Source organism: Amblyraja radiata, chromosome 1 (genome assembly GCF_010909765.2).
Source record: "Amblyraja radiata isolate CabotCenter1 chromosome 1, sAmbRad1.1.pri, whole genome shotgun sequence".
NCBI classification, from domain to species: Eukaryota; Metazoa; Chordata; class Chondrichthyes; order Rajiformes; family Rajidae; genus Amblyraja; species Amblyraja radiata.
The window spans coordinates 109,462,938-109,490,586 of NC_045956.1; the positions used below are offsets into that span (position 1 = coordinate 109,462,938).

The 27,649-nt window shown below is 42.0% G+C and overlaps 1 protein-coding gene across 1 annotated transcript in view; it reads right to left on the reverse strand.

Moving 5' to 3' along the window:
• chic2 (cysteine rich hydrophobic domain 2) overlaps positions 1 to 18,184 on the reverse strand; it is a 62,114-nt gene extending 43,930 nt beyond the window's left edge. The window contains exons 1-2 of the mRNA XM_033028797.1: positions 17,985 to 18,184; positions 751 to 805 (exon numbers count right to left, since the gene is read on the reverse strand). Coding sequence (XP_032884688.1) covers positions 751 to 805; positions 17,985 to 18,169 — 240 coding nt within the window. The 5' untranslated portion in view covers positions 18,170 to 18,184. The remainder of the gene's footprint in view (positions 1 to 750; positions 806 to 17,984) is intronic.
• Positions 18,185 to 27,649: the final 9,465 nt, after the last annotated feature.

Below are 27,649 nucleotides of genomic sequence, written 5' to 3' on the forward strand. Positions count from 1 at the left end.
AGGAAGGAATGTCAAAGGAACACAAATGTAGCAGTACAATAGTGATGATCATATCTAATAAGGTATGAGTGTTGAAGTACCCACATTTATAACACAAAATAGTAGGCAAGTCAAACTTAGTGATGTTAATGCACCCGATAAAAAGCACGTCATCCTACATATCACTCAGAAAATACTTTAAATGATGTAACAATGTTTTTAAACAACTGCAATAAAACAGTGCAGAATAAATACTTTCTAGATATTTGCATCAATAATTTAGTGATGATGCCACAATTTTTAAAAATAGTTGCACAACTTGTGGCAGAGTAAATTAGTTTTCAGATGTGCAAACCTTTGAGGAGCAAATAGAAAACAAGGTATCGAAATCTACCACAGTAATAATTAAGATCCATTGGTCCAATGCTGGTATATTTTACATCTGCAATTTACCCCAAATGGTGTAAAAACATGCAAAAAAGATTCTCAATAACTACTATTAATACTACAATATGTAGGCAGATATTTTTGACCTAGTGACTCAAGGAATGTAACTCTTAAATTAGTGTATGGTGGGTCTATTACTGAAAGATCACCACGTTAAACCCCACCATTAGAAGGCTTTGCTTCCAAAAATGTTAGCACTGGCCACGTTTTATGTACGTTTGTTAAGTAATAAATTCTTACGTTTTTTCACTTGTTCATTTACAGTTTTGACTCTCATCAACAGCAAAAAGAAAACTAATTCAAGGGGAGAAATAAAGGATTCACCTTTCCTGTTAATGGCGAAGGAAATTCAAATTCAAATTTGTTGCTCAGACCAAACCTGAAATTACAAAAAAAATTAGACAATGTCACATAATTCTGGCATTCCAATTAAAAGCTAAGTTTGGCTTCATAGTATGAATTAATAGGTTCAAAACATGCATAATAATAATAAATTAGATTAAATTGCTTGGAGTGTAGATGCCAACATTTCATTCTATCAGCATCAAGCACTTCTTTACATTACAGCACAGCTTCACTCAACTTAGTTATCGCAGGACTACTTTATTAATTGCTCCACGAGGAAGTGGATTACATAGAAACATAGAAAATAGGTGCAGGAGTAGGCTATTCGGCCCTTCCAGCCTGCACCACCATTCAATATGATCATGGCTGATCATCCAACTCAGTATCCCGTACCTGCCTTCTCTCCATACCCTCTGATCCCTCTAGCCACAAGGGCCACAATTAACTCTTAAATATAGCCGGATATAGTTGGATTAAGGCTTTCCAACTGAAATTAATTGCAAGACATTAGTGAAGATAAAAAATAAACCATTTGCCTGTCCTGCCATTGAATATGATCATACATTGATCCAACTTTCTTCAAGTCCACTTTCCCATCCTATCCCCATATCCTTAACATTAATTTAATTCATTGTTAGCTGGCTCAGACAACAAAGAACATTCAAATACATAATTCCAAATACTATCTGAAGTGGAACATTTCTTCAAAGTCTATCTCAAGGTTCTAATGGAACAAAGCATCCCACAGTACTTTACTGGATCATTATTAAACAACATTTGACACCAGGTCACAAAAGGAGATATACAAGAACAATAAGAAAAACATTAGGTTGTAAGGAATGGATTTAAGAAAGAACAGGAAATGAAATAGATCAGAATTGAAGCATAAATATCAAAATTGGAGGGTGGATGGCGAGACAACAAGAAGTATTTGAAAACGGATGAGAATCTTAAAATCAAAGTGTTGCTTAATTGAGGACTGATGCAAGTCGATAAGCATCAATTGATGTGATCAAAGTCTTGGTAGAAGATTAGAATGATTTACAGGCAGGAGGTAGATCAAAGAAGTGTGGTTGTCCACTGGGATAGACAAATACACAGGCAGCAAAGGCATGGATGAGGGTGTCATCAACTGAGATGCAGCAGACATGGAGCCACGTAGGGTTATGGAAGAGCTAAATGATGACAGAGGTGTGGTCTTAAGTTTATCTCAGGTCTGTCCACACAGTTTCTCTCTCCCCGATGCATATCAAACTGAAATAAAAGCAGAAAGCACTGGAAACACTCAGCAGGTCAGACAATGTCTATGGAGATAGAAATAGTCAATGTTCCCCATATTAACCTCAAGGTGTTAGGTAAATTGAATGCCAATACCAACCTTTGTCTTTTACCCCTTTAACATGCTGCAGCCTCACAATTTCATACCCTTCTTTCTCAGAACTATTTGTCTGAATCCCTCCAAGCTAGTTTCTGACTGCCACATTACCAAAATGACACCTATTAAACATATGTGTGGAAGGAGACTATTTATTTTCAGATGATCTTGCTAAGGAAATGAACATGAATAAAGAGGAAGAAAAATTGGGTCAAGAGGAAGCAAATCCACTGCAGGTAAATCTCAGCCTATGATTTCCTTTACTTTATAGATATAACGTGGAAACAGGCCCTGTGCCGACCAGCGATCATCCCGTACACTAGCACTATCCTACAAACTAGGGACAATTTACAATTTTACTGACGCCAATTAACCTACAAACATGTCCAGGAAACTGGAGCATCCAGAGAAAATCCATAAGGTCACAGGGAGAATGTACAAACACCATACAGACAGCACACGTAGTCAGGATCTCCTATTTTGTAAGGCAGCAACCCTACCACTGATTGATGCATAAAAATATAACAAGTCAAGTGCAAACACAGTAGTATGACAGCAGTATAGCATCAAATGTGGATGTTGTGGTGACCATGACAAAAACTCATTCCTAATAATTGAATTAAAAAAATTCTTGTTTTTGTACCATCGCACAGCACTTTTTTCTCTGAAGGTGTTTAAATTATTCAGAAGAAACATCTGAAGAGTCAATTCTACAAGAAGACAAAGCAAGTTACACCACATTCTCATGAAGTTTCCATCACTTGCTTCAGTGATTACATCTATGCCGACCCATCACACCCAATCCACCACAACATGGAGGGCATACCAATATCATTTTCAAATCACAAACCACCACAGAAGGGACTATAATAACAATCTCATCAATCACAAGGAAAAATTGAGGTATTAATAGAACAACAACCATGTCCTAAACAAAGGGCTCAACCTTACAGATCTGGTTGCTGTACTAAACTTTCAAAGCAATTAATAGACATCGATGAACACTGCAGAAAAACCTGGCCATCTATTATACTGAAGGAAATACAATTCAACTCCCAGTGGACCACATCAATATGAACCCGCAACGGCCTATATTCAAGCACTTGTCCAATGCTCACGTTGCCATCCCAGTCACTTTGTAAAAATAAAAGAATTTAGCTCATTTTTTAGTTCTGGGTGTCACTAGCAAAGCAGCACAAGTTCTCATCTTCAAATGCTATTGTGAAGATGATGGGGAGCCATGCTCTTAAACATGTGCAGTCCTTCTATATCAGGTAAATCCCACAGGCATCTGTGGGCAAGGAATTGAAGGATTCAGACAGTGAAAATGAAAGTTTAGTGATATATTTCCAAGTTTGCGAGTTGGAGGTTAATATCAGTAACAAGTTGTTATCATAATCATGTATCTCAATTGTACATTCAGCAAGCAATCATTCTTTCTTTCAGAACCAAGACATGAAATATTCGCTCCATCTTGCCCTCACAATCAAATTACTTCAAACTCAAGCCCAATCCTGTTCTAAACACACATTCATCAAACATTAGTCATTATAATGTGGTCACTGGTAGCATTTTGTTTCAGAAACCCTAGCTAATTTGTTTTCTTTGCAAACGATGACAATGCTCCATTAAGGCCTTTGTTTAATTAACTAATATTACAAATCTGGGAATTAACCAAGTTATTTTGCACGAAAAAGTTTGAATTTAGTTATTTCGATCCAGACAGTAACCTCGAACAAAGCTCACCTTCGTAATTAAATTATACATTTTTCATGTTTTTTTTCTTCAATATCTTTCTGCCTGCTCCTTTTGGCAATTTTACATAACATCTTGGGAGTTCCTTCATAAAAGCTGAAAAAGCAATGTATTCTTCACTTAAAATCCTTTTAAAGAAGTGTGTTGGTTCATTTGTCATGTCTGCAGAGTACCTACTTTCACTATAAACACACATTATACCAAATACTGAAATGATATTCATTTCTTCCAATACCACAGCAACGGATTTCATGATTTTTATTTCTTTGCTTTCCAATTATTAGGATTAGATACTAATCCCAATCCACAGTTAAATTGATGAATATTTCAGTCAAAATTGTTTGGATCTTCAAAGTGCAAATGATAACGGTGATGATTGCAAAATGATCGACGATATCATCATTGTGGGCCGGATATCAAATAATGATGAGATAGAACACAGGAAGGAGAATGAGAACCTCGTGACCTGGCGTCAAGACAACAACCTTTCTCTCAATGTCAGCGAGACAAATGAGATAGTGATTGACTTTAGGAAGCGAAGAGCTATACATACCACAGTATGCATTGATGGCACCGAAGTAGAGAAGAAAAGCTTCAAGTTCCCAGGAGTAAATATCACCAGCAACTTGTCCTGGACCACCAATATCAAACCAATAGCCAAGAAAGCACATCAACGTCTTTACTTCTTGGACGGCTGAGGAAGTTCCACATGTCCCCAACAACTCTCACCAACTTCTACGGCGCATCGCATCACAGCATGGTTTGGGAACAGCTTCATCCAAGGCCGCAAGAAATTGCAAAGAATTGTGGACGCAGCCCAGACCATCACACCAACCAACCTCCCTTCCACTAACTCTGTGTACACTTTATGCTGCTTCGGAAAGGCCACGAGCATAGTCAAGATCAAGTCCCACCCCGGTCACTCCCTCTTCCCCTCTCCCATCAGGCAAGAGGTACAGTAGCCTAAAAATGCACACGTCCACATTCAGGGATAGTTTTTTCCCCAGCTGTTATCACCCGAACCATCCTATCAATAACTAGAGAGCAGCCCTGAGCTACTATCTACTACATTGGCGACCCTCTGGCTATCTTTAATCGGACTTTACTGCACATTATCTTGCACTAGATGTTATTCCCTTTGTCATCTATCTGTACACTGTGGATGGCTCGATTGTAATCATGCAATAAACTAAACTAGGTTGTATAATCTACTCTTGAAAAATGTTCATTGTTTTGGTTACAATCTAAAGAATTTCCCAAATATTCTTACATTTGCGTCATTTTAACACTTTTCCTTTCACAGAAGGAATTAGTATATGTCATCCCATTTCTGCAAAAATATATTTGTGGTAGTTCTAAGTTTCATTCTCAATTCTCAGCTCTTGTCAATTTGCCCATTTTCCAAAACTGACTTACTCTTGGAAGACAGGGGTGGAAGGGTCTTATTCCGCTGGAGGTCTGTGACCAGTGGATTTCTGCAAGGATCTGTGCTGGGACCTCCGTTGCTTGTGATATATACGAGCTGGACATAAATGGGTAGGGTTTGTAGACCAAAATTGGCGGAGTTACAGACAATGAGTAATGTTGTCAAAGTATACGGCGAGATATAGATCAGCTATAGAAATGGGCAGAGAAATGGAGTTTAATCGGAGCAAGTATGAAATATTGCACTATGGGAGTTTGAATGCAAGGGGAAAGTATGCAGTTAATGGCAAGACCTTTAAAAGCATTGATGTTCAGAGAGGTTGTGCGTCAAAGTGCATAACTCCCTGAAAGTGGCATCACAAATTAGATAAGAGTGGTCACAGTGTAGAGTATAAGAGCGAGGAAGTCATGTTCCAACTTTATAGGACTTTGGTTAGGCATCATTTGCAGTATTATGTGCAGTTCTGGTGATCCCATTACTGGATGGATGTGGAAGGTTTTGAGGTAGGATGTAAACCTTTTTCCCCCAAAGAGTGGTAATATCAGGAGGCTTTTAGGTCAGATAACTTAACAGAGATGTGCAGAGTATTTTTTTTACACCAAAAGTAGTCTGGAATGTGCAGCCAGGGGTGTGGTGGAGACCGTTATAATGGCATTTACGGTATGTACATGGTTATGCAGTGAATGGAGGAGTATTGGCAGGCAGAAGAGATTAGTTTAACTTGACATCATGCTTGGCATGGACATTATGGACTGAAGGATCTTTTCCTGTGCTGTGCCGTTCTATGTTCCAGGCAATACTCAAATAACAGTACTTTCATTAAGTAACATTTGCTATATTAACCACTTCATACAACAGGGCCAGTAAAGATATTGCTTTTTACAAGGCTATCAGCAGGAATTTTATTCAATTCAAAAGATGAAATCGTATGCAAACTTTCACACAATTTTCTAATTTCTCACCAGCTATTTCTTTACAAGCCAAAGGACAACAATCTTACGACATAAAACTTTTTCAAAGCTTTTAAAATGGGCACTAATTTCTGAAGATGAATGAAGCTATGTGCCAGTGTGTGCATCCATTAGAAAAGATGATAAAATATGATGAGTGATTAAATACAAATTTTGGCTTCCTAGCTAACATAATTATTTTTAATCGTTTTAAATGACAAGTTACGTTCATGAAAATACTAAATATATCTCACAAGTTATAACTCATCTATCAACGGTCAACATGTAGGTACTGGGGAGACCAAGCTGATACAACCATTCTCTTCCCATTGTTATAAGTGGGTGTTTGACAGGGGCATGTTGGTGATATCATTTCCCTTTGTTAAGATAGTGACACCACTTTAAAAGTATTTATTTTGACATTAAGTATTCCAAGATTCAATACAGTGCTATAGAAAGACAAGATATTTCTATCTATGATGTAAAAAAAGCTTTTTTTTTGTAAAATAAGGAAGCATAGAGTACACAAGCAATGGCAATATCCTGAACCTTTCTGGTTGGGCTTTGGAATAAGGTTTATATTTACCATCCGCAACAAGCCACCTGTGCATGCCTATACACTAGGGACCAAGTGACACACCTACAATAATATTTACTGTTAAATTGAAGGTTAACTTAAAAAAAAAAAAACTGCTTCTCCTTGAAAATGTACAGTTGTGTACATGCACAGAGTCTCTCTTGCCAGGAGTAGGTGAATCGAGGACCAGAGGAAGTCAAGTCAAGTCAAGTGAGTTTATTGTCATGTGTCCCTGTATAGGACAATGAAATTCTTGCTTTGCTTAAGCACACAGAAAATAGTAGGCATTTACTACAAAACAAATAAATGTGTCCATATACCATGATATATAGTGTTCAAAAGGGAACTGCAGATGCTGGAATATCGAAGGTACACAAAATGTGTACCTACCATGATATATATATATACACACATGAATAAATAAACTGGTAAAGTGCAAATAACAGAAAGTGGTTATTAATAATGAGAGTTTTGTCCGAGCCAGGTTTAATAGCCTGATGGCTGTGGGGAAGTAGCTATTCCTGAACCTGGTTGTTGCAGTCTTCAGGCTCCTGTGCCTTCTACCTGAAGGTAGCAGGGAGATGAGTGTGTGGCCAGGATGGTGTGGGTCTTTGATGATACTGCCAGCCTTTTTGAGGCAGCGACTGCGATAAATCCCCTCGATGGAAGGAAGGTCAGAGCCGATGATGGACTGGGCAGTGTTTACTACTTTTTGTAGTCTTTTCCTCTCCAGGGTGCTCAAATTGCCAAACCAAGCCACGATGCTCTCGACTGTGCACCTGTAGAAGTTAGAGAGTCTTCCTTGACAATCCGACTCTCCGTAATCTTCTCAGGAAGTAGAGGCGCTGATGAGCTTTTTTGATAATTGCGTTAGTGTTCTCGGACCTGGAAAGATCTTCAGAGATGTGCACGCCCAGGAATTTGAAGTTCTTGACCCTTTCAACCATCGACCCGTTGATATAAATGGGGCTGTGGGTCCCCCTCCTACTGCTTCCAAAGTCCACAATCAGTTCCTTGGTTTTGCTGGTGTTGAGGGCCAGGTTATTGCGCTGGCACCATATGGAAATAGGTTTAAGGTGAAGGGGAAAAAGATTTAATAGGATTCTGAGGGGTAACCTTTTCATACAAAAATTGGTGGGTGTCTGGATCAAGCTGCCAGAGGAGGTAGTTGAGGCTGGGACTATCTCAATGTTTAAGCAGTTAAGACAGGTACATTTGATGGGACAGGTTTGGAGGGATATGGATCAAAGTCAGACAGGTGGGACTAGTGTAGCTGGGACATGATGGCCGGTGAGGGCAAGTTGGGCCGAAGGGCCTGTTTGCACACTCTATGAAAACTATTTTCTTCTCTCCCTTGATTGGGCAGCTTTTCAACTCTGCCTAAATGCATTTGTGATGTTGCCCTTTAGACATGGTAGGAGAAATTGCTGCTTATCAAATAATAAATAACTTTAAATGAAAACAATTGAAACAAGGCAGAAACAGCCAATACAATTTTGGTTGTTGACAATTCTAAACATTAGATGATTCTGCAACTTCATTTGCCAGGATGCCCCCACGTCAGGATACCTTGCGAAACTCTCAGTCATAAACTTAATCATAAGAATTATTTGGTGAAATTATTTTATATCCTACAGAGCACCACAATTACATCGTCTTTTAAACAATTGCAGTGAATTTTGGGGTGAACTAATTAAAAGTAAATAACTACACTTTCACATTTGTTTTTCTAATACATAGTTCCTCGAAATAAGGTGCAAAAACTTCAATCTATCAAGTTATTTTTCATATATATTTCGTTACACAACTGCTGCAGTCCCTTGAAACTGCAGGAACCCACCATATTACTCTTGAAACTTCTCAAAGGCTCAATAAAACATCTATTAACTTCATTAGTCGCTGATAATTTATACTACTAAAATTCCTGACTCCTTGCCAGGGTTTGCTAGATTTAACAAAAGACATATGGTTTTGAAACAAAATCCCAGATGCCATATACATAGCAGAATCAAACTACATATTCAGATGAAATACTAGGCTTGAACAAGACTTGAAATACCTGTATTACGTTTAATACAACTCCAGCTGGTTGGTTCATTTAAAAACTCACTATATATACTGGATCTGAAACAATAGCCATGTGGTAAAATTTGATTTTTGAGAAAATTATCACAGGAAATGTATGCCTCTCTTGTAAAATTTAAATGCTTTCCCAGCACAGGAACGGGCATTTCGACCCACCATATTTTTGCCGAATATGATGCCAAGTTAAAATGATCTCATCAGCCTGTAAATGATCCATATCTCTCTATTCCTTGCACTTCCATGTGCCTAACTGAAAGCCTCTTAAATGACATTATCGGATCTGCCTCCACCACCACCCCTGGCATTGCGTTCCAAGTAATAATAATAATAATAAATTTTATATTTAATGGGCGCCTTTCATACAAAATCTCAAGGACACCTTACATAGTAAAACATATAATCAGAATAAAATAAGTAATAAAGACATCACAGAGACACAAATTAAAAACAGAATTCATTCCAAAAACAGAAAATCAAAAACACAGTGTGAAGAGAGAGCAGCGGCAACCAATTCGTGCCAGCGTCCACTCTCCCTTCACGGCGGCCATCTTGGACACAGACTTACAGGATTACATTAGACAAAAAAATCATCCCCCCACAATGGATACCACTGTGGAGGAAGGCACAATGTCCAGTCCCCATCCCCAGTTCACCCCAAAGTCAGGCCTATTGAGGCCACCGCAATTGCCTCTACGGAGGCCCGATGTTCCTGGCCGTTCTCACCGGGTGGTCTTGCCCCGGCGTCGGGAGAGTCCTCTCAGCGGCTGGGCCACCTGGAACGGCCGCTTCCAAGCTGGAGACCGCGGCTTCCGGAGCCGACAAGGACGCACCGAGTTGGAGCTCCTAGGCTCCCGATGTTAAAGCCGGCGCCGCCCTCTCCGCTCCGCAGACCCGCAGCCCGGGGATGTTGCTCTCGCCGGTCCAGCTCGCCAGAGCTCCAGCGCGTCGCTCCAGCGCGGCGACCCAGGCAAGGCATCGCCCGCTCCACTCCGCTCCGCGATAGCGCTCCAACACTGTGCCGCCACCGAGGCCAAGCTGCTGGGCGGTGCCCGCCAGGAAACGGCGCTCCAAGCCCGCTGGTAGGCCACGAGGACGGGTCAGCAGGCAGCCCGGAGAAAAAGCTGCCACACCGACCAGGTAGGGACCTAGAAATAAAGTTGAGACCTACCCCCCACATTAAAAAGTCCATATCCCCTACAAACGAAAAACAAGACTCACTAAAAACTATAAAAAAAACGAATTAAAACGGACGGCTGCTGGCTAGCAGCCGTTCACCAAGATGGCTCCTCCTCCTGAATATGATGTATTCTGTACCCATTATTCTGTGTAAAATACTTGCCCCGCACATCGTCATTAGACTTTCTCCTTCTCACCTTATCTGTGCCCTCGAGCATTGGATATTTCCACCCTGGGAAAAAGGTTTTGACTGTCTACCCTTTCTACGCCTCCTAATTTTATCCGCCTCTATCAAGTCTCTCCTCAACCTCCGAGTTCCAGAGAAAAATAATTTCTCAATTGTTTTTGTTGAAATCTCTTTCATGTACAGTATCTATTAGTAAGGACAGCAGGTGGCTAGGAAAATTCTACTCCTCTAATTCACTTGTAGTTTCCCCATACACTTTTCTGATCAATTAAAGCCAAAGATGTTACCCATGCTTAGCAAGTTTTCTTTTTGAAGTCAGAAGTTCTTTTAATTAAAAATGTACTCACAAGTTAATGTCCTATGATGCAGAATCAGCATACCTTGTTATTTCCACCAGCTGTCCAACACCTGGCACTTTCCCCAGCAATCATAGGAGTTACAACACATATTCCTATATGCACTCTCTTACCACCATCCAGGGACCTAAACAGGCAAAAATTCACATGCACCTCCTCCAACCTCATCCTTTGCAGTCGCTGCTTGTGGTGTAGCCTCCTCTACATTGGCAAACCCAAGCAGATTAGGCGACTGGCTTGCAGAGCACCTACTCTTGCCCATACCAGCACCTCATATTATGCCTAAGAGTTGTTTAAGAAAGAACTGCAGATGCTGGAAAAATCGAAGGTTGACAAAAATGCTGGAGAAACTCAGCCGGTGAGGCAGCATCTATGGAGCAAAGGAATAGGTGACGTTTCGGGTTGAGACCTTCTTCAGTCTGCCTCACCCGTTGGAAGTTTCTCCAGCATTTTTGTCTACTTCATATTATGCCTGGGTAGTCTCCAATCCGATAGTATTAATACTGAATTCTCTAATTTCAGACAAACCTTACCAACTTCCTTTCTCCCTCCTTCTGATCATGGCCTTCCCATTTTTGTCCCTTTTTCCATATCCATCCTCATATTCATCTCCATGGTTCCATCCACCTAGTATACCCACTTAAAAATTTGTCAAATTGTGTCAGGAATGTTTCCTCAAACAATATGTAGAGGGCCCTGCAATGGGGACAGCGTAGCTTGAACTACTTATAGGGAATATGGTAGGGCAATTGACTGAAACATCAGTGAGTGAGCCTTCTGGGAGCAGCGACCAGTTCCATTAGCTTTAAAATAGTTATGGATAAGAATAGGCCTGGTCTACAAGTTAAAGTTCTAAATTGGGTCAAGACCAACTTTGATAATATTAGATAGGAGAATTTGACTGGAGGAGGTTGTCTGCCAGCAAAGAGGAACCCAGAAAGTGGGATACTTTTAAAAGTGTGACAGAGAGTTCAAGGTGTGCATGTTCCTGTTAAGAGTGGTTTTGCACATGGGAGATCAAAGATTGACAAGAGCAAGGTCATAGACGTAGTCTGTGTGGACTTCAGCAAGGCCTTTGGCATAATAGGCTGCTCTGGCTACACTTTTATGGTGAATACACTGATGTTTGATGACTAAAACAGTATGAATATGGTCAAACTTTATTACACTGAAGTTATGATTTGGAAGACAACTGCAAGAATGGTCCTCATCAATTTGACAGTCCTCATTATTCTCATACTATTTTGTCTGCAGTGGGCATAAACTCACAGCTGTTGCACTGTTTCCTAGTCAATAATGATCAGGTGAGTCAGTTCCAGAAACGTTATGCAGCTGAAGACTGGTTCTAAAGCTTTAAAATAAAACATCAGGATCAACCATAATTTGGATTACTTCATAATGCAAGTGGTTGAAACTAATTAGCTCTACAGCTGGAATAAAGTGAAATCAAAATATTTGCTTTTTTTATCAAAATGCTCTTATAAAGGGCAGCAATTTTCCACTTTCATATGGCTTATACTCCATTAATCTTTCAGTAATTTGACAAATGTCATTGTCAAATTGCACTTAATATGTACCAAGTTGGATGAAGTGCTCCACTGCTGAACAATCTGAAGCAGACAAAGAGTAAGCTAAACATTACATTAATTTAACAAAGGTACATAAGTGAATTCAATTATATAATTTCAGTTTAAAATTCAGGTGATGAAGAGTTACTCAATTATACCTCCTGTGGCTGATGCTTGCAACTGCGCTCTTCCTCTATTTACATATCAATACATTGACAATTGTTTATCTTTTTTCATTAACTATTTTTATCAATCCTTGAAAGTTTAACTATTCATGCAGCTTTATGCTTAATGACCATTCACATGAATTATTATTGCAGATCCGCAAAATTAGCGAAAAATACTTTTTTACAAGTTTGCAATTATAAGCTTTGAAATGTAAAACTTGAGATCAGATCATGAAATGTAAGATACTCTTGGTATGCAGTGAAACAAGAAACCAACATACACCAAGCGATATCAAAATTCTCCTGTCCTTGGAATTGTGTATGGAATATTTTAATGGAATAGTGTATGGAATATCTATGCCAATGACAGTGTAGTGCTTTAAAACATATCATTCAAAAGATAACACATATTGCAATCATTCAATTTATCCAAAGTATATTTTTGAAGTAACTGCACATATCTGTGCCAAGCAAAATCTATCATGTTTAGATTGTTCTTGCCTCAATTGCTTTCTTGGTGGGGAGGGGGCAGTGGAAACAGTAGCACCCAGATGGAACCCACTTGGATACAGGCAGAATACACAAATCCATGCAGCCAGTATTCGAAGTCAGGTTTGAACCTGGATCTCTAGTGCCATGAGGCAGCAACACTACTTGCTGCGCCTTTCACAAGACCGTTCAGGACCATCTGTTTCCAAAAAATCCTTATTCACTCTTCTAAACTTGAGCATGTACATACCTACCCTGTCCAACCTTCCCCCTTAAAGTTTACTTAAATAACTTTCTCTGAAATGCATTCATACTCTTCCTTAAAATAAGGAGAACAATATTCAAAGTTAAAGCCATAGAGCATGGAAACAGATCTCTTTGTACATAATTCTCCAGATATGGTCTCAACAAAGCCATGTATAACTGGAGGACAATCTTCCAACTAGTGTATATAATTACCAAGCAATGAATAGAAACATTTTCTTAGAAGTTGCTAAAATCAGCAATGTGAAATGGTTTAAATTGATTTTAAAATCCTGCTGCTCACCTATAAATCACTACATGGTTTAGGGCCAAAGTATATCACTGACATGCTTCCACTATATAAGCCTTCAAGACTGCTAAGATCTTCTGAAACCAATCTGCTAGTGATTCCCAGAGTAAATACAAAACATGGGAAAGCAGGATTTAGTTACTATGCAACAAATAGCTGGAATAAACTTCCTGAAGATTTAAGACTTGCCTCAACTTTGACCACTTTTAAAACAAGACTGAAAACTTTTATGTTTACTTTAGCTTTCAGCTAAATCTTAACTACATTGCACTTTTAACTTTTGCACTTTTTATAATGCATTTTTAATTTTGTTTTTCTTTTCTTTTAGTTCTTCTATTTTATTTCATTTTATTATTTCATTTATTGTATGACATGTTTTTATGTGAAGCACTTTGAGTCTGCCTCGTGTATGAAATGTGCTATATAAATAAAGTTGCCTTGCCTTGCCTTGCCTTAAATCTTATAAAAGTGCCCGTGTAACTCATTATGAGTAAGAAGGGTCCCGATTCAAAACATCGCCTATCCATGTTCTCCAGAGGCGCTGCCAGACTCTGTTATTCCAGCACTTTGTCATTTTTCTACTAAATCATCCTTTGAAACCACTCATTTAAAGACCAAAGTAGGCAATAATGAGAATCCCATTGTGAATAAATTGTACAAGACAAGTGTCAATGGAAAATTCAATGACTAAATTGTAACATAATTAGACTATTCACGGCTCAAAATAATTACCAAATATGATGCATTATGAAAATCAGTAAGTGCATTAAAAGTTGCAAATTTGCAAAATAAACATTTTTTCAGTACTGAATGTAATCACAGTCATACAGTATAAAAATAGGCCCTTTTGCTCTATTTGCCCATGTCGACCAAGATCTATGTCAATGATTTGGATGAAAACATACTTGGCATGATTAGCAAGTTTGCAGATGGCACCAAAGTCGGTTGGTAGTGAAGACGGTTGTGAAAAATTGCAACAAGATCTTGATCGGTTGGTCAGATGGGCTGAGGAATGGTTGATGCAATTTAATACAGCGAAATGTGAAGTATTGCATTTTGGGAAGGCTAACATGGGGAGGACCTAAACAGTGAATGGTTGGGCTCTGGGGAGTGTTGCAGAGCAGAGGGATCAAGTAGTACAGGTACATAGTTCCTTGATCGCAGGTAGATAGGGTGGTCAAAAAGGCTTTCGGCACATTGGCCTTCATCAGTCAGAGCATTGAGTATAGAAGTTGGGAGAGGGGGTCATGTTGCAATTATACAAGACAGTGAGACCACATTTAGAATATTGTGTTCAGTTTTGGGCACCATGTTATAAGAAAAATGTCGTCAAGCTGGAAAGGGTGCAGACAAGATTTACACGGATGTTGCCAGGACTCGAGGCCGAGGTTGAGCAGGCTAGGATTCTATTCCTTGGAGCGCAGGTAGACGAGGGGTAATCTTATAGAATTGTACAAAATCGTGAGATGAATAGAACAAGTAAATGCAGTCTCTTTCCCAGAGTAGGAAAATTGAGAACCAGAGGACATAGGCTTAAGGTGAGGGGGGAGGGGGAATGAAAGATTTAATAGGAAGCTGAGGCGTAACTTTTTTTTACACAAAGAATGGTGAGTATATGGAACGAGCTGTTGGAGGAGGCAGTTGCGGGAGATACTATCGCAATGTTTAATAAATATTTAGATGGGTACATGGATAGGTTGGGTTTAAGGACCAAACGCAGGCAGGTGGGACAAGTGTAGATGGGACATGTGGTCAGTGTGGGCAAGTTTTGCCGATGGGTTTGCTTCCACATTGTATGACTCTATGCCCCATTTATGCACAATATGTTATGCACCTTGAGAAGATCACCCCTTAGCCTCTTGTGCACCAAGGAATAAAGTCTTAACCTGCCCAACCTATCTCTACAGCTCAGGCCCTCCAGTCCAGGTAACATTCTTGTAAATCTTCTATGCCACTCTTTCTAGCTTAACAACATCTTTTCTCTCGCAGAGTGGCCAAAACAGAATACAACACTCTAAATGCAGCCTCATCAAGATCTTGTACAATTGCAACATAATATCCCAACATTCCACACTCAATGCTCCAACTGATGATTGTCAACATACCAAAAACCTTCTTGACTACCCTATCTACATGTTATGCCACTTTCATGGAAATATGTACCAGCACTCCTTGAACCCTCTACTCTACAACCCTACCCTGGGCCCTACCATTCCAGGTGTAGGTTCTGCCTCGTTTCACTTCCCAGACACATTGTATTCATGAGTTTTTAATCCAAATATAAATTTGAGGTTGGGTTGAAGGGTTCATTTTGGTGCTGTACAACTTTGTAAACAGTGCAACTTAATTTTTTAATTCTTCCTGCTGCCCACTTATTTGATTGCCCCAATGTGGATGTGGAGAGGATGTTTCCACTAGAGGGAGAGTCTAGGACTATAGCCTCAGAATAAAAGGACGTGCCTTAAGGAAGGAGATGAGGAGGAATTTCTTTAGTCAGAGGGTGGTGAATCTGCAGAAATCATTGCCACGGAGGCCGTGGAGGCCAAGTTAAGGGATATTTTTAAAGCAAAAATTGATAGATTATTGATTAGTACGGGTGTCAGGGGTTATGGGGAGAAGGCAGGAGAATGGGGTTGAGAGGGAAAGATAGATAAGCCAGGATTGAATGGTGGTGTAGACTTGATGGGCCGAATGATGAGAGGGAATCTCATTGAAACATACAAGATTGTTAAGGGTTTGGACATGCTAGAGGCAGGAAACATGTTCCCGATGTTGAGGGAGACCAGACCCAGGGGCCACAGTTTAAGAATATGGATAGACTGGATAGACTCGGCTTATACTAGCTAGAATTTAGGCGATTGAGGGGGGATCTTATAGAAACTTACAAAATTCTTAAGGGGTTGGACAGGCTAGATGCAGGAAGATTTTTCCCGATGTTGGGGAAGTCCAGGACAAGGGGTCACAGCTTAAGGGTAAGGGGGAAATCCTTTAAGACCGAGATGAGAAAAACATTTTTCACACAGAGAGTGGTGAATCTCTGGAACTCTCTGCCACAGAGGGTAGTTGAGGCCAGTTCATTGGCTATATTTAAGAGGGAGTTAGATGTGGCCCTTGTGGCTAAAGGGATCATGGGGTATGGAGAGAAGGCAGGTACAGGATACTGAGTTGGATGATCAGCCATGATCATATTGAATGGCGGTGCAGGCTCGAAGGGCCGAATGGCCTACTCCTACACCTATTTTCTATGTATCTATGGAGTAAGCCATTTAGAACGGAGACAAGGAAACACTTTTTCTCACAGAGAGTGGTGAGTTTGTGGAATTCTCTGCCTCAGAGGGCCGTGGAGGCAGGTTCTCTGGATGCTTTCAAGAGAGAGCTAGATAGGGCTCTTAAAAATAGCGGAGTCAGGGGATATGGGGAGAAGGCAGGAACAGGGTACTGCTTGGGGATGATCAGCCATGATCACATAGAATGGCAGTGCTGACTCAAAGGGCCGGATGGCCTACTCCTGCACCTATTGTCTATTGAATGGTCTAATTCTGCTCCTATCACTTAGGAGCAGCAATTTCCACAAAACAACTAACTCAATAGACAATAGATAATAGGTGCAGGAGGAGGCCATTCTGCCCTTCGAGCCAGCTCCGCCATATTGAAACCCTGTATCAATCCTGAGAGTAGAGAGGTTGGTAAGGATAGTGGAGATCTGGCAGGGGTTGAGCTAGGGCGAAACATGGGGCATTTGGAAAGGGAGATTAAGTGGGGAAAGTACTGATGTGCTGGCAGTTCATCCAATATGCCATTCATTGCCACTCAACAAACAGCTGACAAGATATCTGACCATAGTTTGCATCACATTCATTTTAAATCATTTTGTCATTTGACTTGTGCAATGTAGATACCAACCAATCGACATTGTAAGTTAGTCCACAACACGCTGAGTATGTTCGTGTACGTTGACGCAATATTTACTAATTCATGTCATGGTGGTTTGGAGCGCTGTTACGTCCAAATGATCCACAGCAATGAGACACCGCTGAACAAAATCGCAACTCAGACGCGTTAATGGAACATCGCGATCCAATCAATATTTTTAATCTACGTCAAGCTGGGTGACATCCTACTGCTCTCATGGTCAGTTTCCAGGCTACTCCTCCAGGACTAACGATGCTGAACAACCCATCGCGTGGAGCTGCGAGAAGCCCCACTGCCCGGGAATTGACAAGCAGAATCACATCACTCCACATTACCTCACTGTTTAAAGCAGCGTCGCATTTCCCATCCACAACTTTTTGTTTAATTTCCTGCAAATAAATCCCTAAGGGAAGGGAGGACATGATCCTGATCATCTGGTGGCACGGAGTGGATTGTCACCATCACCACCCAGGATCTGTGTTACACGTTGGCTCCAAGCACTTGACTCACTGCCCAGGTGGATTGTAACCGCACCTGCGGCCTGGCCCGGCCCGGCTCCGGGTCACCAGCCGCGGCTCAGCTCAGCTCACTACCTCCATGCCCGCCCGCCCAACCACCGCTCCTCGCTCGGCCTTACACAGTGACGTGTCCCGAGCCCCGGACCACCACCGGGTCGGGAGCGTACTTCAGCAGCTGCTCCTCCAGCGCCCGCTCCTCGTCCTCTTCTTCTTCCTCCTCCTCTTCCTCGTAGATCGCATCGAAATCCGCCATCGTGCCGAAGGCCGCCGACTCCATCGAGACACCGCGCGCACGCGCACACATACGCGCTCGCTCGCTCGCGCTACGTAACCGGGAGGGGAGGGGGGAGGGAGACCAACATCGCGAGACCAACATCGCGAGAGCAGCGGCGCTGACATATGGTTGTCGCTGCTGGCAACCAACCAAAGATACTGGAGGAAACTCATGCAGTCACAGGTAGAACGAACAAACTTGTACAGACAGTACCAGTAGCAATATTACAACATTTTGAGATTTTAAATATCAAGTCTGCAATTTATCCCATCAGATAAAGCATAAAAAGAAGTTTAATTTGACACCTAGTTCACGTTCATATCTTCAGTATTAAAAAAGTTATGACCATTTTCATACTGGGAAATTGGCATCTTGTTCCCTATTGATTTTCCATTGACTGAACGCAAAAGCTGTGATCAAGGACAGTCAAAAGCCCAGAACTTTCTTAAAAATTAAGAGAACTGAATGACATTTTCAGTTATTATAGATTGAAGCATTCTGAAACAAATATGAAACAATCTTACTTGGATGACCTGAACTTAAAGCATATAATTAGTTAGTTACCTAATTGTAGCTAATTACAAAATTCAATTACTAGATCTAAACATCTATCCATTTCTTAAGAAAAGGTTAACATTTTAAAATAACCTGTGTCCAAATAACATTCACATAAGAATTCACAATATAACATGATTTTTAAATCTCAATGTCATGAATTTATAGGCCAAATGGTAGGAATTTAATGTTTAATTCCCGTAAATTAATGGGCATTTTAATCATCTTGCGAGTGGGTTTATGTGGAACGCGATCGATTGGAACGTTGCGGTTGCAGTGAATTTGAACCCCATATCGGCAGGAAAAACACTGCCGGTTCGTATGGGGCCAAAATCAAATTTTCGCCAATGAAATTTGGATTAAAGTCATCCTAAGAAGCAAGTTTATATGTAAAGTAAACGACTTACCTTATGTTTTGTCCCCTATGTGAGATCCGTCCCGTTGTCGGTGTTGACGGCGTTAGAAGTAGCAGGGATTAAATTGTCCCGCAATTTTTTTTTAAACTTCAGAGAACGGAAGTCGGAACGATTTTTCTGCAGCAGCTGAACAGCCTGAGAAAGTTCGACTCCGACAGGCAGGCGCCGCTGAAGGTAGGTATTGTAACATCGCTACACTTCATGCGTCTTTTCTTGCGAGTCATTGTTGACTTCATTGAAGCATACGAAAGGGTAGCCGTTACACCAAACGTGCAAAAACAAAGCCTTTTGCTAACATGTCCCCAATATATGATGTAGAAACGAGGATCTGCAGATGCTGGTAAATACACAAAAGGAGACGAAGGGCTGGAGTAATTCAGCACGTCAGGCAGCATCTCTGGAGAACATGGATAGATGACATTTTGGGAGTTACTCCAGCACTTTGTGTCCCAATATATTATGTCTCCTCCAATAAAAGTCTTATTATAGCCCAATAATAATCCTATGACCAGCCTCTAGACTGATAGAAAGCATTTTATCGGGATGCATCACAGCGTGGTTTGGAAACAGCTCCATTCAAGACCGCAAGAAATTGCAGAGAATTGTAGACACAGCCCAGACCATCACACAAACCAACCACTCTTCCATTGACTTCATCTACACTTCACACTGCCTCGGCAAGGCCACCAGCATAATAGTAAGATTAAATGAGAACTTACCAGTTTGAAGTTTGATCTTTATTTTATGAGGAGTTATGATGAGGGACTATGTGAAGAAGACCCCGTCCAGGCGCACACGCGTCAACCTTCAAAACAGCGGTGTGAAATCACAGATGATTAATTTACCGAAGCATAATAGTGAGCTACGCGAGACAAACATAACTTACAGTTGATCTTTATGAGGGTGGGAGCGGAGGGCACGTAGTCACTCATCGTAACTCCTCATAAAATAAAGATCAAACTTCAAACTGGTAAGCTCGTTTAATCTTACTATTTTACTTCGGAGTCACGTGAGTGACTACGTGAAGATTTCAAAGCTTCTGTGATTTCATGCCATAGATTCAAATCCAGGCGTCTCACTGCATTGATTGACTAAATGAGTGAAAACAATCAATAATATACAACCATAACATTAATGTAATCAGTTACTGGTTTTTATTTATCATAGCAAAACATTTCTGTCCCCTTTTTTTATCACAGGGGAACATTTAATACTGAATCCAAAACAGCACCACCAAATACACCAGGGTCTGCAATCTCTTTATGGTAATACTTGTGAAACATCCGTTCACTTGCCCATCCTGCGGCCGCGAGGATATGGTCTATTGGAACGTCCAAATCCTTGGCCGCCGATGTTGCTGCGCCCTGGTGGAATGAGATTTAAATTTGTCAGTATTAATCCCTGCATCTAACAGCACCTGCTTCAGCCACCTGGAGATAGTCTGTACTGACACTTTCTTATGTGTTTTTTAATGGCTAATAAACAATGCTGATTCTGCACCTCTTAAGTCCTTGGTGGCCTCAATGTAACATTTTAAATGTGCCACTACGCATAGTCTTGGGTCCGTAGGGTATGCTGCAAAGACCAATTTACACCCCGTGACTCCTGGTCTGCTCTGTTTGAGTAAATCATAGACATAGAATGTAATTGCCTCTGTTGTCATTCCCATTCTGGCTATATGTAATTAATGTAATGTCTGTACTCTTTGTTCTGAAACTAATGCCATTAGGATGACTAACTTCATGGTAATTTTGTCTAAAGACAAATTTGAAATGGGACTCCATTCCCGAAGTAACATGAGCACATCCCTCACATTCCAGATATCTGTATATCTGGGTCTAAGAGGTTTGGCATTGAAGATTCCCTTCATGTACCTACAGACCAATGGGTGTGATCCTAGAACCTGTTGTTCTGATGCTCTCCATAAATATGCAGAGAGGGCACTCCTTGCAGTATTGATCGCACTATAATTTAAATTTACATCAAAATGTAGTGTTGACAGAAATTCTAAAACATCTGAGATGTCTGCAGTGTGGTATGAAATATTCTGTCTTGAGCAAAACACCTCCCATTTCGTAATGTAAGAAATGTACTGCTTCTGGGTACTATCCCTCCAGGCTCCTGCAATTACATCCATAGTGCGATCTCAGATTCAGATTCAGATTCAACTTTAATTGCCATTGTCAGTGTACAGTACAGAGACAACGAAATGCAGTTAGCATCTCCCTGGAAGAGCGACATAGAATATGATTTCAATAAATAAATCTATTTACATGCATACAGTCATAGACTTCTTTGGGACACTCTGGGAGGAGTGTCCGGGGGGGGGGTGATTGGCAGTCACCGAGGTATATTGTTGAGTAGTGTGACAGCCGCAAGGAAGAAGCTGTTCCTGGACCTACTGGTCCGGCAACGGAGAGACCTGTAGCGCCTCCCGGATGGTAGGAGGGTAAACAGTCCATGGTTGGGGGTGAGAACAGTCCTTGGCGATGCTGAGCGCCCTCCGCAAACAACGCTTGCTTTGGACAGACTCAATGGAGGGGAGCGAGGAACCGGTGATGCGTTGGGCAATTTTCACCACCCTCTGCAGTGCTTTCCGGTCGCAGACAGAGCAGTTGCCATACCATACTGTGATACAGTTGGTAAGGATGCTCTCGATGGTGCAGCGGTAGAAGTTCACCAGGATCTGAGGAGACAGATGGACCTTCTTTAGTCTCCTCAGGAAGAAGAGACGCTGGTGAGCCTTCTTGACCAGAGTTGAGGTATTGTGGGTCCAAGAGAGGTCATCGGAGATGTTGACCCCCAGGAACCTGAAGCTGGAAACACGTTCCACCTCCGTCCCGTTGATGTGGATGGGGGGGTGCGTGCCGCCCCTAGACTTCCTGAAGTCTACAATGAGCTCGTTGGTCTTCTTGGAGTTAAGGGCCAGGTTGTTGTCAGCGCACCATGCTGCTTGGAGCTGGACCTCCTCCCTATAGGTCGACTCATCGTTGTTGCTGATGAAGCCAATCACCGTTGTATCATCTGCATACTTGATGATGGTGTTAGTACCATGTACAGGTGTGCAGTCGTAGGTGAAGAGGGAGTAGAGGAGAGGGCTCAGCACACAGCCCTGTGGAACACCGGTGTTCAGGGTGAGGGTTGAAGAGGTTTGCTTGTCTAACCTAACAGACTGGGGTCTGTTGGTTAGAAAGTCCAGTATCCAGTTGCAGAGGGAGGGGTCGATGCCCAGGTTACCGAGTTTGGTGATCAGTTTAGAGGGTACAATGGTGTTGAATGCTGAGCTGTAATCGATGAACAGTATTCTTACATAAGTGTCTTTGTTGTCGAGGTGGGAGAGGGCGGAGTGAAGTGCCGTTGAGATGGCATCCTCCGTACTCCTGTTCTTGCGGTAGGCAAACTGATAGGGATCCAATGTGGGGGGTAGGCAGCCTTTGAGGTGTGCCAGGACCAGCCTCTCGAAGCACTTGGTGATGGTGGGGGTAAGTGCAACTGGGCGGAAGTCGTTGAGGCTTGCCGCAGTGGAGTGTTTTGGCACCGGCACGATGGAGGTGGTTTTAAGGTACGTGGGGACAACTGCTTGGGCAAGTGGCAGGTTGAAGATGTCAGTCCAGACGTCTGTCAGCTGCGCAGCACAGGCCCCGAGGACGCGCCCGGGGATGCCGTCAGGGCCAGCAGCCTTACGTGCATTAGTCCTACTCAGTGCCACGTACACGTCGTAGGGGGTGAGTGTGAGGGGTTGGTGATCAGTAGGGAGCACAGCCTTGGTGGCTGTCTCTAGATTGTCCCTGTCGAAGCGGCCATAGAGGTGGTTAAGCTCCTCAAGGAAGGAGGCGTCGCTGGATGTGGGGGTGGTGTTGGTGGGTCTATAGTCTGTGATGGCCTGGATGCCTTGCCACATGCGTCGGGGGTCGGTGTTGTTGTTGAAGTGCTCCTCAATCCTGAGCTTATGGCAGTGCTTGGCCTTCTTGATGCCCTTCTTCAGGTTAGCCCTGGATGAACTGTAGGCTCGAGCATCGCCTCACCTGAAAGCGGTGTCCCGTGCTTTCAGCAGTAGCCTGACCTCGCTGTTCATCCATGGCTTCCGATTCGGGAATATGGTCACCCGTTTGAGGGAGGTGACACTATTGATGGTGGAGTTTATAAAGTCCAGAACAGAGGATGTGTAGGAATCAATGTCCGTGTGGGAGTCAAGGGTGGCCTGGGCTGCAAACGCCTTCCAGTCAGTGTTTCCAAAACACTGCTGAAGTGTGGAGTCCGCTTCCTCTGACCAGACTTTAACTGTCCTCACAGTGGGTTTAACCCATCTGATGAGTGCGGAATACTTAGGGAGCAGGAACAATGAGAGGTGATCAGACTGACCAAGGTGGGGGAGTGGGACGGCTTTGTAAGCTTCAGCCATGTTAGTGTAGACTTTGTCCAGTGTCTTGTCTACTCTAGTGGGGAAGGATATATGTTGGTGGAATTTGGGGAGTACAGTCTTCGGGTTGGAGTGATTGAAGTCACCCGCAACAATGAAGGCTGCCTCGGGGTTGTGCGTTTGTTGTTTGCTAATGGCAGTATGCAGCTCTCTCATTGCAAGCTTGGCATTAGCATCAGGAGGGATATATGCTGCAGTCACAACAGTGGAGTGAACTCTCTGGGCAGATAGAACGGTCTGCATCTAACCAAGAGGAACTCAAGGTTAGCTGAGCAGTGACTCTCGATGTTGGTGGAGTCCGTGCACCATGCTTTATTTACATAAATGCACAGACCCCCACCCCTGGTCTTACCGGAGTCTGTTGTCCTGTCCGCTCGGAGTAAATGACGCCCCGTTAGCTGGATGGCGCTATCAGGAACGTCGATGTTGAGCCAAGTTTCCGTGAAGATCAGGATGTTGCAGTCTTTGATCTGATAGTCCTCTTCCGAGATATGGACTTTTTAGATTCTGCAAATCAACAAATCAATACGATCATGTAAAGGATGAAAATCACCAGTTACAGGGTGCACAAGTAGGTTTTCTTGTCTTGGAATATGCATAAGAGGTTCTGTGACCATTTTTAGCACTAGTGGATACCATGGTTGTGTAGGCCAATCTGGGACCACCAACAATCCTGAAGCATCATCCTGCTTGATCTTTTGCAGAGACCTACTAATAAGACAAAAGGGAGGAAATGCATATAAAAATATTCCACCCCAATTTAGCGAGAATGCATCCACCGCTGTTGCACCTGGATCTGGTTCCCATGAAACATATTGAGGCAATTGGTGGTTCAGTCTAGATGCAAACAAGTCAATTTCTCGCCTTCCAAATTTTTCAACAATATTATAAAAAATGTCACGATTTAACATCCATTCTGTATTATCATTAAATTTTCGTGACCTGTTGTCTGCAATTATATTGAATTTACCTGGTAGGTAAATCGCCGAAAGCCAAATGTTTCGAATAATACACCAGTGCCAGATAACGTTTGCCAATCTGTCATAAGCTTCTGACTTGATTCCACCCATATGATTGACATATGCTACTGCCATTGTGTTGTCAATCTGAACCTGCACATGCAGATTTTGCACATTAGAGCAATAAGCTTTAAGCCCATGAAATGTACTTAATAATTCTAGACAGTTAATTCCATGTGCTTCGAGCAAAGGTTCCTCTTCCACATTCCATCTACCTCCATAGCTGGTAATGGTATCAGTAGCGCCCCAACTTAGCGCACTTGCATCAGTCTGTAGAATGATAGCAGGTGATTCAACCAGAATTTACATGGAAGAATAGGAGACACTCTTAATCCACCATTGTACATCAGCAATTGCTGTTGCTGATAATTGCATGGGCCTATCAAAATGCCCCGAATGTCTTTTTAATGCTTGTACCTTTGCTCGCTACAGTTGCTGATAATGCAGTGGACTGAACTGCACAGCTGGAAATGAAGCGATAAGTTTGCCAAGTAAGCTAATTGATGGTTGATGCTCTGTAATGAGTTTGCTACAACCCTCAATTAACTGCAGCTTTTTGTCCTTGGGTAAAGTCACTATCATGTGTTCTGAATTAATAGTGAACCCCAAGTAATCAATTGTTTTATTTGGAGACAATCTAGATTTATCTGGATGTATTAAATAACCCAGCCTTTGAAATGTGAGCTTGACTTCTGATACTAATGCTTCTGTTGTAGCTTCAGTATCACCCACAATTAAAATATCATCCAAATAAACCATTACCAAATGGCCCTGGGCTCTTAGCAATGCTAGGACTGGTTTTCACAATTTTGTAAATAGTCTAGGGGCTGAGGTTAACCATTAGGCAATGCTTTGAACTGCCATTCTTGATTCATCCAGTTAAATTTCAAATATCTTCGGTCATTACCATGCACAGCCACAGAGTAATATGCATCTTGCAGATCTATGCTGGCCATATAGCATTCTCTTGAAATTAGCTGCATAGCATTAGTAAATGTCTCCATTTTGAAATGTTTATACTGTACAAAAGGGTTAAGACTTGTTAGGTCAAGAATGATTCTACAACCACCATCCTTTTTTGCTCTAGAAAAAATACTAGATATAAATCGGTGGTTTTGATAAACTGTCTTTTCAATAACCCCTTTCCTACTTAATATGTCAAGTTCTGCTTGAATGTTTCTATTCTCTTCTTTAGAGAAAAAACATGCATTCGCTTTGGACCATGTTGAGTAGGAGGATTCAAATGTGGGTAGAATTCAATTCTGAACCCCATAATACTGCACAGTATAAATGCATCAGATGTTATTTTTCGCCATTCTTTTAGGAAGTATTGTAACCTTCCCCCAATTTGCGAATATGAAACATCTAATATGTTTCTTTCAGAACCAGACCCACCTACCTCAGGGTTTGCTGGTGTCACATGTTGTACCTTGCCCCTTGTGGGAATGCCATGTCCTCCACGCCCTGGAGCAGTGTGCCAATAACGCGTATACGGGTACGAACGACTTGTTCCTTCACCAGCTCCAGCCACCCTTGGGTATGGATATTGCCTTCGAACTGATCTGCCAAACATCGGTGGTTTAATCATACCCACGGTTTTTGCTTCTTCATTCAGGACTTTCACCCTTTTGGCTAGATCTTCTCCAAAGAGTAAGTTCGGCAATTGTATATTTGATGGTTTACAGAGCCCTGCAAACTTAGGATGTATGTTAGGTCTTATAGCACTTTTACGAATACTGTTAATTTCGAAGTGTGCATTACACATTAGTGCCAAAACATCCTGTTGTGACATTGTCGCATGTTCTTCTTCCAGGTCTCTGGCAAACGCTGTAATACTTGACCGCATTAATCTCAGCACCCGCTGTAACCTCATTTCTTGTGCGCGTACTGCGGTGCCCAAATAGCCCCATATTACATTGTTTACTGCTGGGACTGCTAGCAGTGCGCAATTCTGCGGGATTTCATATTTATTGATAGTCTCATCCATCGTTAGTTCTTCTAACTGATGGGAAAGCAGATAATTTATAGTTGCTGCTAATTCTTCTGCCAATGGTTGTCCCTTCAGTCTGGGACTTGAGAATTTTTGGGCCAGACCTGGTACTTTGAGCTCTATTATTGGGCTCTGGTCCTCATATGATTCATTATCAGAATCTTCTGGATATTCCTCCTCATAGTGGGGTTGACCTGGTATTTCTTCTTCAGGTGTTTCGTGCGCTGGCTCTCTTCTAGGCCAACGTTTCCCAGGACCTCTCCTGGGTGTTCCATACGCTGGTGGGGTGTGCCTTTGTAAATAATTTTCCCCATGAGGAATTCCAATTGTGCGACCCGATCTGACATGACCTCTTTCTGAGGTGGAACAATCTCCGGGTCTGACTCATCCGAGTCTACTGGCCTGTTTGTTTTCTTTTTGGCCTTACACCCTGTGGGTGTTACAACGGTACCTTTTTCTACCGTTTCTGTAGTCGCTGGTTTTTCTACAGCAGACTTTTTAACGGGGCGCCCGCTACTCTCAGACACTCTGTCCTCTTGAGTTTTAGCTGTGGTGCGCTTCCCATTACTTTTCCCACTTTTCTCCATAGTTTAGACTTGCCTGTTGCTCAGCACACAGTCTCCACGGAAGAAAAATGGCCTGAAAGTGAAAGTAAAAGTACATACCTTCAGGTTTTCTTTCACTCATCGCTTGGAGGGCTCTGCTCCTCCCAACATGGTCGCAGCCGCTAAGCGTCTGACGATATGACGCGTGTGCGCATGGACGGGGTCTTCTTCACGTAGTCACTCATGTGACTCCGAAGTAAAATCAAGGACGAGTCTCACCCACTTTTCTCCCCTCTCCCATCAAGCAAGAGGTACAGAAGCATGAAAACGCATAACTCCATAATCAGGAACAGCTTCTTCCTAGCTTCTTCTTCTTGCGTATGGCATGCACAGCCTAAAGTTGTAGGACAACTTGTTCTATCTGATTTTATTTGATTGTGCACACTGAGTTGATTGCATTCGTCGAAACAGGGCAGACCACGTGAAGATTGCAATCTTCTACCCCTCTTCCTAGCTATTATCAGGCAAGTGAATCATCCTATCAACAACTAGAGAGCAGTCCTGA